This window comes from Asterias amurensis, chromosome 3, assembly GCF_032118995.1.
Source record: "Asterias amurensis chromosome 3, ASM3211899v1".
In the NCBI taxonomy this organism is placed as follows: domain Eukaryota; kingdom Metazoa; phylum Echinodermata; class Asteroidea; order Forcipulatida; family Asteriidae; genus Asterias; species Asterias amurensis.
Window position 1 is genome coordinate 23,131,671 of NC_092650.1, and position 11,983 is coordinate 23,143,653.

Here is an 11,983-nt window from a genome sequence, read left to right on the forward strand (position 1 = left end):
CATCGCTAACACCCACCACTTGGTGGCGCTGCTCAAAAAACTTTTTGGGCGGTTTTATTTTTTGGGATAAACAAACCGCCTTGGTTGGAATGGTCGGCCGAATGTTAGTAAAACACTCAATCGTAAAAACAAATGTTTCAACAAAATTCAACATTTTCTGCAAATTTTCAATTAAATAAAAATACCTCGATAAGTTGCTTTGTTTTAAACAAAATCAACAAATTTGGTTACATTGTTACAAATAAATAGCGATCTTTTCTTGATTTGCACTTATGGCTTTCCATAGTTTTCCAATCTGGGTTGGCAAAAACTCGGGCTGTGACGTTGCAAAAGAAAGGTCCATAAACAAGTTTGTCGGGAGGGCAAGAGGGCCGCCTCCACAATTAATAGACTTGACTCAAGTCTCAATCCCGTGAAAGTCCTTTTTTTCAGTCCCTTCGCCTAGCTTTTCCTAGCCTTGCTCAAGGAGCTAGCTATTACATCAGAAAAATCCCGAAACCTGTGTTGCGCTGAGGCGACGGCAGATAAAGAACCTCTCGCGCGAGAACGGGATCGGACTTGAATCAAGTCTACCTGCACACAAACAAAGGAAGCTCAAAGCAAGTGGCTTGGCCATTGTTAAAATAATTAGCCTTGTTCTTACATTTTTTTTACAATCATCTTGTGCAGAAAACTTTATATCCATCAGAAGATACTGAACACTATTGGTAATATTGTCAAAGACCAGTCTTCTCTTTTGGTGTATCTCAACATTATGCATCATAAAACAACAAACCTGTGACAATTATTGAGCCCAATCGGTCGTCGAAGTTGCGAGACGTTGTGTGTTTTCAGATGCTTATTTCGAGACCTCAAATTCTAAATAAGGGGTCTCGAAATCAAATTCGTGGAAAATTACTTCGTTCTCGAAAACTACGTCACTGCAAAGGGTGCCGTTTCTCACGATGTATTATCAACCTCTCCCCATTACACATTACAGTGTAAGGTTATGCTAATCACTTTTTTGAGTAATTACCAATAATATGTCCACTGCCTTTAAAAACCTTATAGAATAGAAACTGCGGAAATTATGTAACTATTAATCTTATGAATATAAATTGGAAATCACAGGAAAGTCTATACCCCCCCCCCCCCAAAAAAAAAAAAAAAAAAAAAATATTCCTAGTAATAGCCACGTACACACCTTTATTTTGAGTGTTCCGAGCCCCGGGGAAAACGTGCTGTACCCCGGACCCACCATAGGCGGGCGCGATCGGAAAGTGGAATTTGTAGTTTACAGGTAAAACTCCCCTATGTTTTGTGTGGGGCACAATTTGTTCCATGGCAAGAACATGAACATGATGTTTGATCCCTGGCACCCGGCCCCCACACTAAGGATTGTTGAAGCATTCGGAAATGTTACATGCGATAGAGATGGAAATAATATTATATTATTTATTCAAAGGATTAACTCTTTGCTGCACACAGTAGGATGATCTGCATTCGACCAGGACCCGTCCCACCCCAGAAATCACTACCGTGAATGTGCAATACTGCCCTCTGTTGACTCACGTGGGCAACTGATGTAAACACGGAAGTAACACCGATTTTTATCAGTAAGTCAAGGACCGAGGAGGCAACGGGCTACATTTTATGACAGTGCCTTATTTTGTCTTCCAAAAGTAGGAAATAAATAGTCCTTTCTGTGAGATGGCAGACATGAAAAGTGAATGGGCAATGTGGGCCAACGAGCACGGCTTCACGAGTGGTATTGGTAAGTTTGGCGATTATTTTGTAATTACTTTGACTTGTTCTTTTTGTTGATCAAGCGATTGTCATTTTGCTTGTATTTTATCATCAGACAATGGAGGTAGAAACAGACAAAGCATGTATGTATGGAGCGAGCTAGCCCCCGCCCCATAAATTGTTCCAATCCACTGTTTGCATAAAATAACAAATCTTTGAAAATTTTGACTCAATTGGTCATCGAAGTTGCAAGAAAATAATGACAGTAAAAACACCATTGTTGTACAAATTTGTACAAAATTTGTGTGCTTTCAGATGCCTGAGAAAGGCTTTCTCAATTCCACATCCAGTTATTTTAGTGAGAAATAACCTCTTTCTTAAAAACCAAGATAGGCCTACATTACTCGTATGAGGTTCGTTCGGCTATCACGATAGCCGAACGAACCTCATAGTTCTATCTATTCTAGGAGTAGGCTAGGCCTACATCAGGGAGAGATGTCTCTCACAATGTAATTTATATTATTCACAGCTCTTGGTTGCTCCTGCTCGTTAACAATAAAGTTTGTTTTGCCAATATAGATTTTGAGTAATTAACATTTTGTTACATACATGTAGACAAGGTAGATATATTTTTGCAAGAATCACTCTAAAATGATTTAGCCTAATTCTATGCAAAATTGCTAGTTCTCTCCAACACTTTTTTGTTTCTTTCCTGGGCAGTTTCTGTGCAATTTGGCCTCTTAGTTTGTGGAAGGGGGTTTTAATGTTTTAATGTTTATGTTTTTAAATTTTAATGATTTTCCCCCCCCCCCCCCACCCCTGTTTTATTCTTCATAAAGGCCGAGTTATAGTCGGTCGCGCGATGGTCGGGCGTCGGAAATATTGACGCGCGATCATAAAAAGACACGGTTTTTAGGCCTCAGTCTTAGGATTGCGCGCAAGATTTCCGTCCCGCGACCAACTATAAACCGGCCTTTAAGGTTATTGTTTTCTGTGGTATTGTGATATAACTTGTGCAATGTTACATTTTAATATTGTATATGTTGCTGTACAAAGGTATTTTAAATTTCATGTATTTTTTACATTCAATTAAATTAAATTAAATTCAATTCGATTCAACTGTTTATTTTATTGTGCACAGTCATGCTGATGGGCGGTATAACTGGAGTGTTTGGTTTCGATGGGTATGAGTTTGCAGCCTACACCATGTATCCTTTATATCGAACAGGAAGTAATTCTTTCCACAGTTTCAGTTACGAAGTAGTGGATGCCATCTGTGTTTCATCAGTGAGCAGTTGATGAGAGCAGTTCAATGGACAAACAAAATATGCAGATTACTGAATCTATCTATTAATTAAATAATAAAACAATAATAATAAGGTTTGTAATGCGCACATATCCACCCTGCCGGGTGTTCAAGGCGCAGTAAAAACCAAAAACAAAACACAACACAAAGAAAAACAGACACAACAAAATTAGTCATTGAAAACCTATCACATATGACAAGTTTTGAGAAGAGACTTGAATTTTGCGGTACAGGGACAAGATCGAAGATAAAGTGTTAGAGAATTCCAGATGGGTGGCGCGGCTGAAGAAAAAGACCTGTCACCCCATGAGTGTCGAGACTTGGGTTCAATGAGGAGAAGCATAGAACTTGATTGAAGATTCCTTGATTCCTTAATTTACAGTAGTATACCATTGGACATGATTGAATATAATTTTAAATTTGCATCGGGATAAAGAATATTAATTTTGGTTTTTACCCATACACCAATATGTGTTAGCACTGTATACTCAGAACTTCCCTGAGTCCTGTGAAAAAATATCACAGGCATGTTACTCGGGTGGGATTCGAACCCACGACCCTTGCAAAATTTAATAGAATATAGTTTTGTTTTAAAACAGTTTACACTGATACATATTGAGCACTCTAAATTCAGCAATTTAGTTCTGACAACCAAAAATTTTCAAGCAAATCACTCAGTTGGGATTTGAACCCACCTCCTTTGTATTTCTTCGAATTGCCAGGGCAGATTTCTTTTTTAAAAATCCAAACAGTTGAATAACACATGTGGTACACAAGCTGAACAAATCAAGGAAATAAAAATACAAGATGAGTAAACAATGACAAGAGGTTTTTTTGTTAAGGTCTCATTTGTCCTTGACAGGAAAATCCTGCAATTGGAGAGAGCGGGGTTAGCCCCTGACAACATTTGAACAGGAAACTGACAAACGTACAATTCCCTGCAAAGCAGTAGGCCTATGTTTCCCCCCCCAACATGTTCAGGCATGCAGTATTAGCAGGCCTAGAATTTCAACTCTGAGAGGGCAGGCCTGTTTTTGTTTTGTTTTTTGCAAGGGGCACTTCCATTGGAAATTCTGAAAGTCTACGGGAAACTTTTGAAGGGGGTACCAAGGGCACAACCAGGGGCATCATGGCCTTCGTGTAATTACAGGCCTCAAGTATTAAAGCATGTAAAAGAGCCCAGGGGTGGATTTCACAAAGGTAGTCCTAACTTAGGACTAGTCCAAGGCAATGCTAAGAGATAGGACCAGTCCTAAGTTAGGATGAGTTACTGGTCCTAACTTAGGACCAGTCCTATCTCTTAGCATTGCTTAAGACTAGTCCTAAGTTAGGACTACCTTTGTGAAATCGACCCCTGGGGTCGATTTCACAAAGAGTTAGGATTCGTCTTATCTCGAGTTAGGACGAGTACCTCGTCTTAACTTAGGATTAATCTTAAGGTCTGCATGCTACAGTGCAGGGTTGGGACTCGTTCTTAGTCGAAGATTAGTCTTAAATTAGGAAGAGTTTTGTGAAATCGATGGCAGGGGTTGATTTCACAAAGAGTTAGGACTAGTCCTAACTTAGGACTAGTCCTAGGAGATATACAAATTGCATGGATAGTTCTAAGTAAGAACGAGTCACTGGTCCTAACTCGAGATAAGACTAGTCCTAACTCTTTGTGAAATCCACCCCTGTGCATTTATCGAAAAGAGAAGGGGTTCGCCACGTTGTTCCTGGACGGGCTGCTGTATGCCCCGTAGCACCTTGTAAACCCTTATTAGGTGCTAAATAGTTGGGTCTCAGAATTCATCATCGCATGCAATAACCTATCTTTCTGAAAGTTTGTATATACTCAGAGCCTTGAGTACCTTGTTTGGTAGATACATGCGCTATCTAAGACTTTGATATTATTATTATTATTATTATTATTATTATTATTATTATTATTATTATTATTATTATTATTATTATTATTATTATTATTATTATTATTATTATTATTATTATTATTATTATTATTATTATTATTATTATTATTATTATTATTATTATTATTATTATTATTATTATTATTATTATTATTATTATTATTATTATTATTATTATTATTATTATTATTATTATTATTATTATTATTATTATTATTATTATTATTATTATTATTATTATTATTATTATTATTATTATTATTATTATTATTATTATTATTATTATTATTATTATTATTATTATTATTATTATTATTATTATTATTATTATTATTATTATTATTATTATTATTATTATTATTATTATTATTATTATTATTATTATTATTATTATTATTATTATTATTATTATTATTATTATTATTATTATTATTATTATTATTATTATTATTATTATTATTATTATTATTATTATTATTATTATTATTATTATTATTATTATTATTATTATTATTATTATTATTATTATTATTATTATTATTATTATTATTATTATTATTATTATTATTATTATTATTATTATTATTATTATTATTATTATTATTATTATTATTATTATTATTATTATTATTATTATTATTATTATTATTATTATTATTATTATTATTATTATTATTATTATTATTATTATTATTATTATTATTATTATTATTATTATTATTATTATTATTATTATTATTATTATTATTATTATTATTATTATTATTATTATTATTATTATTATTATTATTATTATTATTATTATTATTATTATTATTATTATTATTATTATTATTATTATTATTATTATTATTATTATTATTATTATTATTATTATTATTATTATTATTATTATTATTATTATTATTATTATTATTATTATTATTATTATTATTATTATTATTATTATTATTATTATTATTATTATTATTATTATTATTATTATTATTATTATTATTATTGTTGTTATTATTATTATTATTATTATTATTATTATTATTATTATTATTATTAAGTTGATTGGCCTGTCTAATGGTGGTATTTTGACGCATTGACCCTTAACTGTACTGAACAGAGCTGCTGGATTCTTTGTTTGTTTGTTGGAGTACCCCCGCAGCCAGAGAAGGAAAGGATCATTGGTAGAAAGAAGGTACCTTATTTTATTTATTATTTGTTTTTTTATGAAATATCGCAAGGCCACTTCAAGGTGAGGGCTACACAATAACTGATTTTGGCTGTCAACCCCAAATAAACTGTCACCAGGGACAGGTTGCCACCTACTCCTGGGGCTGAAACAGGGTAAATCCCCCTTCATGGTCGACAAGGATGTAGGCATTGGTATCATCCATTATACTAGGTGCCAGGCTTGTAGAGCATTAAGCCCGGTTCATACTTCCTGCGAATGCGATTGCGAAGCGAATTTGACGTGAATTTGACGTCACAACCTTCCTTTGGCACCATATTCGCAAGTGAGTTGAACAAAGTTGAACTGCTGCGAGGTTTTCGTTGCGAATTTGTGACGTCAACATTCCTATCGCATTCGCATTTGCAGGAAGTATGAACCGCGCTTCACCTTCCTAATTTTTTTTACGAAGCATTTATGGTAAAGTGCCTTGCTCAAGGGCACAAGCGTCACAAGCAAGAATCCAACACACACTCTTCTGCTGACAACACTAGAATTTGAGTTTGATTTAAAAAACAACAACTTAATTCACCCCCTTTTGACCTGTTATGGCTCGTTTCTCAATACTCTCTCAACCTCTTTCTCAGGGGTGATCGATCTTGCCATTAAGGGTGTTCGTGTAAAAACATGATTCATTTGAAGTGGAATCACGTAAAAAATACTCAAGTTTTGGCACACGCTACAAGTGGGAAAAATACAAATGCAAAATTACAAGATTACTAACTAGTTGTTTTTAAATAAGCGTGCACTTAAAGTGGTCACCCTTGGGAGCCAATCAGAGCATTGTTTCTCAGTACACCCTTAAAGACAGTGGACACTATTGGTAATTGTCAAAGACTAGTCTTCACAGTTGGTGTATCTCAACATGCATTAAATAATAAACCTGTGAAAATTTGAGCTCTATCGGTCGTCGAAGTTGCGAGATAATGAAAGAAAAAACACCCTCCGTCACACGAATTTGTGTGCTTTTGATGCTTGATTTCGAGACCTCAAGTTCTAAACTTGAGGTCTCGAAACCAAATTTGTGGAAGATTACTGATTTCTCTAAAACTACCTCACTTCAGAGGGAGCTGTTTCTCACAATGTTTTATACTATCAACCTCTCCCCATTACTCGTACTCAAGAAAGGTTTTATGATGATAATTATTTTGAGTAATTACCAATAGTGTCCACTGCCTTTAATAGGGGTTAGTTATGAGGGGCATGGATATGGCACACTGCCTTTATAGTAAAAGTAGAAATGTCAACGACTGACATCGATTTTGCTAATAATAATAATAATTATAATGGACACGTAATAAAGCGCCGGTATCTGCCGCAAAGGGCACTCATGGTGCTACTCTACAAAAGAACAACTATAAGCAAAGAAAGTAGCGACCAACAAAATAATAAAATAAACTTAACAAAAAGCTTTTCCATAAAAATGAGTTTTGAAACTGTTCTTGAATATGTTGAGTGATTTGGAGAGTTTCACAGTGTCCGAGAGGGAGTTTCAAAGCTTTGGTGCTGCGCTCTGAAAACTCCTCTCCCCCCATAGATGTTTAGTAATTGCTTCCAGTTGGATGACACTTTCTTACAGTATTTCTTTTGTTCTTGTTTGTTGACAGGTTCCAGCATATTCTCCATCCCGTAATGAACTGTGGTGGATTGTTAACCAAGAACTACTTTGTTCGCTTTGTCCTCTACCTCCTGTAAGTTGTAAATCATTAAAGATGCTATGTCAGATTTTTGACTGATTTGACACAAAAATTTTGATTTAAAATTCAATAGGTATTTTGATAGGGGTAGAGAAAGTTACAAGCTTTCGTTTGAGGCATTGCTTGAAAATGTCCGCCAGGTAGCAGTGTAATAAAGTGCTCAAAATTAATTTTGTCAGGATCCTGACAATATATCACGCGACCAATTCTTATGTGTTTTATAAGAAACATTTTAAATTTTTGTCATGGTTCCTGACCATTAAAAGTAAAAATTAAACTTTTTTCTGTTAGAGCGGGTGATACTCTTTGAAATACCATTCACTCGACAAAATTAAATTTTTAATGTTTGGGGCAAAAAATCTGACATAGCATCTTTAATTGTGCAAAAACAGCAAAGAAATAAGTTTGAATCATTTTGAAGTTTGATAACTGGTAAATGAAATAGTCAAGAGCGACTGGGATGCTGTTGCAGTCGATCTGGAGCGCCTTGGTTTCAGACGTCAATCTTGTCATGAGCCGAGCCAATGTAAATGTTATGTTAAGTACGCCTGTCTGAAACCAAAATTTATTTGGGTCGACTTTGGACACTTCTTATATTTGGTTAGGCAGGACTCTGGTGCGAATGTCTGAATAGGGTGTTATATTTATTTATTTATTTATTTATTTCCTCCCTCAAAATTAGAGAAGATAAAAAGATAAAAGTATGTCAAATTTACAGTAAAAGTTATAGAAAATTAAAGAAATAGGATAACCCTGACACTCTCTAACGACCCCCAGACAATCTTGACAAAGTATGAAACAAAAAAAATGTCAGAATGGTCTGAGCAGCCGACCACTTATTATTTGTTTTGCAATCCTGTCCTCTGTAGCATGTCGGTTCCGACTATCTCCACCCGGCCCACACTGATCTTTGAAGCGCCTTGAGCATTACTGAGTGATGGATATGACTTCTAACGACTTCTAGCGCCTTGAACACCCAGGCAGGGTGGATATGTGCGCATTACAAGTCTTTATTATTATTACTATTTATATTATCTTCAAGTACGAGCTTATCCTCCAATCAGATCCTCCAAAATCAATCCTCCAAAAATCTACCTGCGTCTTGTGTGTTCTATGTCACGCGCAGTTTGCTTTTAGATAGGTACGTTATTACACGCACGCTCGTGGGAATGCGGACAAATATAGCGCTTCTGCGTCCCATATCCAACAAGGCTGAAGGCCGAGGACAAAGGCCGAGTTTGATATGGGATGCAAACGCACTATATTTTCCATGTTTACACTCGCGCTTGTGGCATAACTTATTATGACTGCTATATAAGAAACCACTATTATAAATATCAATAATTGTTTACAATCCCCTCCTCTCTAGCATGTCAGTCCCGGCCATCTTCACCCTGCCCACTCTGCTCGGTGGCGTGTCTCTCTTCATCGGGGGGCTCATCTACTTCAAGGCTGCCCTCGGTGGCGAAGAGTGGCACGTGGACAGCATGGAACTCAGACGCCAGAAGACCCTGACTAACCGGCCCCCAAATAACCCCCCACCACGCCCTCCTCCACAGGGCGCGGCAAATGAGGGATTCTCCGACATTCCACTGCAACAGACCGGTGGCCAGTAGAACATACACGTAACAATTAGGGCTCAATTTCAAAGACTTGCTTAACCCATAAGAGAACATAGCGGCCAGCAACGTCGAACCAAATTGCCCATAGTGGCCGCAAAGGGCTGTAAGATTTTTGACAATGAACCCCTTACAACAGCAATACTAACTTTTAAGTTAGTATTGCTGTTGCAAGGGGTTCATTGTCAAAATGGATATTATTACAAATATATTAAGTAGCATTATCTAAGCACATTCATGAACGAAAAACTTTGAGGTGAACAGGTCAATCACATTTGTGTGTGTATGGGGGGGGGGGGGGGCGATGAACTCCTAGGATAAGAAGTGTAGCTTAACAGAGGGATTTTAAGCCATTATAAATGAGCTCCCTTCAGCTCAATGGAAATCTCTTCTGTATTACATGGGTGTAAGTCATGAGAAAGAGTTGCTGCCACAACATTCCAATCCTGTTTAGGCCCAATTTCACAGAGCTGCTCAAGAAGGAATTATTGCTCAAAAATGTTCTGCTCAGTTTTAAATCGTGCCTGTGACATGGTGTGTTTTGGCTGGTAACATTATTCCGCTAAGCACAGTTTACTTCTTGTGCTAAAGCAGCTCTCTGAAATTGGGCACTGCTCTCAAGAATATTATTTTTTATAGTGTGTGATTATTTGCACTAATGCAGTCTAAATATTGTAGATACTCTATTGCAATTGTTTTTATATATACCCAAATATATTTTTGTATAGTTTAAAAGTAAACGTAGGTCAAATCAACGAGGTTGTTGGTTTAATTTTGTTTAATCAGGTGTAGAAGTGTTGATAAAATTTAGATTTTTTTAAAAAGGGGAATTTTCGATTGTGATCTTAGTTGTCAAATGTTTGTTTGTTATTGTGAGATTTTGTTAAAGCAAAATAATTTTCTTTTCTTTTGTTAAATGGGGGGGGGGGGGGCGGTGATTGATTTTGTGCAGCACTGTGCATAAATTATGTATATTTTGAATTTTTATAAAATAGCAACAGTCACTGGCTGCATTTTGTGCTTATAATAAATATACTGATAATATTTTTCTATAGTTTTATAAAGATCAACATAAATTTGAAACAAAAATATCATGTTTGAAATTTACACCTCCAGAATTACCGGTGATCACATTTTTTAAAAGATCACGTTGATTTACTAGTAAAAAAAAAAATTGCATTTTTATAGAGAGTAATAATAGTTAACTTTATAACGCATTTGCACAAAAATAAATTGGTGAACACACAGTGTAGTCGATTAACAAATAAAATGTTCATGGTAAATAAAACTTCATTTCTTGCACTCTGAAATTGAATTTATTTCTCTGGAGTGTAGACCATCTATGCCTGAAAATTGTGAACATCTTAGTTTTTGTTCACACGCGTATAAATCCTGTACCCTTCCCAGCTCCGTAATTTGTCAATAATGTTGCATGCAATCTAAAGCTTTGTAGGCCCTCGATGTTAATCATAGAAAAGCTTAAAACTTGTCTTATAGAGAGAACACAAAAAAATAATGTTTGTTGAGAAAACCTGTTGAGGAATTCCTTGATCGGTAATGTGTCTTACAGAACCGTGACGTTGTCTCTAAAGCGGACGTTATTTGTAAAAAATCCACTTGATTCTGCCCTCCCAATGGGAAACTTTAGACTATCTGCCAATCACCAAGATGATTGCCCTCTTTTAGTCAGGTACAAATGCATGCACATGTAATTGTATTATATCATTAGTTTCGTGAGGCATTTATCATGATACCCACTGCCTGTTGTTCACGTTGGTGTTCGATATGTGGCGTGCCCCCCTCTTTCCCCTCTATTGTTTCGTCTTTGTGTACTTGGAATCTAAAGAATTTTGTAGAGGTATTTCTGTACAAGTGGAAAATAGTTTTTTAGCGTATAGAGACATGGGGAAGCCTACTCCGTCCCATATCGTCACGATAGCCTTACTTGCATGTTGGTATTAGTGGTAGAAGAACTCTTGATAAGTGTCTTGCAAGACCCATAATAGAAGTAAAGAAAATAATATGTAATCTGTGAGGCATGTGGCGAGGAGAGGATAAACTGAGGCCTACCACACGCAAACCATGTGGAAGGTTCCAGGCCGGTCGTCGTTGAAGCAGAATTTGTTTTTATATGATATCCCCGTCAACAAACACAGAGAGATTTTGCGTGGAACAATACTGACCAATCAAAGCAGCCATTACAAGACCGAACGGCGACTGAGCCGACTATTGACCAATAACAAGCGCCGTTGTGAGAATGATAGGCGAGGTCTTCAATGGCTACCCAGTTACATGCCGTCTGCAACTGGTTTCGAAAATCGTGTGTGAAATCCATTTTGTTGCAGTTTTATCGGACAAGCGGGACAAGCCAGGAATCTATAGGACATGGTGGAGGACGGGAACTTGTTAAAATTGAGAACTGACATTGTCAATACAGAGGAAAATACATGACTCTAGGAATGGCGACGACACTACTACGGTGGAATTCTCAGTGGACTGGGTAA

The 11,983-nt window shown here is 35.8% G+C and overlaps 1 protein-coding gene across 1 annotated transcript; it reads left to right on the forward strand.

Annotated features, from left to right (window-relative positions):
• Nucleotides 1-1,568: 1,568 nt before the first annotated feature.
• LOC139934442 (cytochrome b-245 light chain-like) lies at nucleotides 1,569-10,773 on the forward strand. Its single transcript, XM_071928680.1, has 5 exons — nucleotides 1,569-1,753; nucleotides 2,867-2,933; nucleotides 6,056-6,130; nucleotides 7,771-7,854; nucleotides 9,230-10,773. The coding sequence occupies exons 1-5, from the start codon at nucleotides 1,690-1,692 to the stop codon at nucleotides 9,474-9,476; spliced, it is 537 nt and encodes a 178-aa protein (XP_071784781.1). The 5' UTR covers nucleotides 1,569-1,689; the 3' UTR covers nucleotides 9,477-10,773.
• The last annotated feature ends 1,210 nt before the right edge of the window (nucleotides 10,774-11,983 follow it).

Bases quoted from the DNA above. Each gene is read 5' to 3' on its own strand.
- LOC139934442 (XM_071928680.1), top strand. From the start codon at position 1,690: ATGGCAGACATGAAAAGTGAATGGGCAATGTGGGCCAACGAGCACGGC. The intron at 1,754-2,866 runs GTAAGTTTGGCG...TATTGTGCACAG, and splicing joins CGGCTTCACGAGTGGTATTG to TCATGCTGATGGGCGGTATA. The intron at 7,855-9,229 runs GTAAGTTGTAAA...CCTCCTCTCTAG, and splicing joins CGCTTTGTCCTCTACCTCCT to CATGTCAGTCCCGGCCATCT.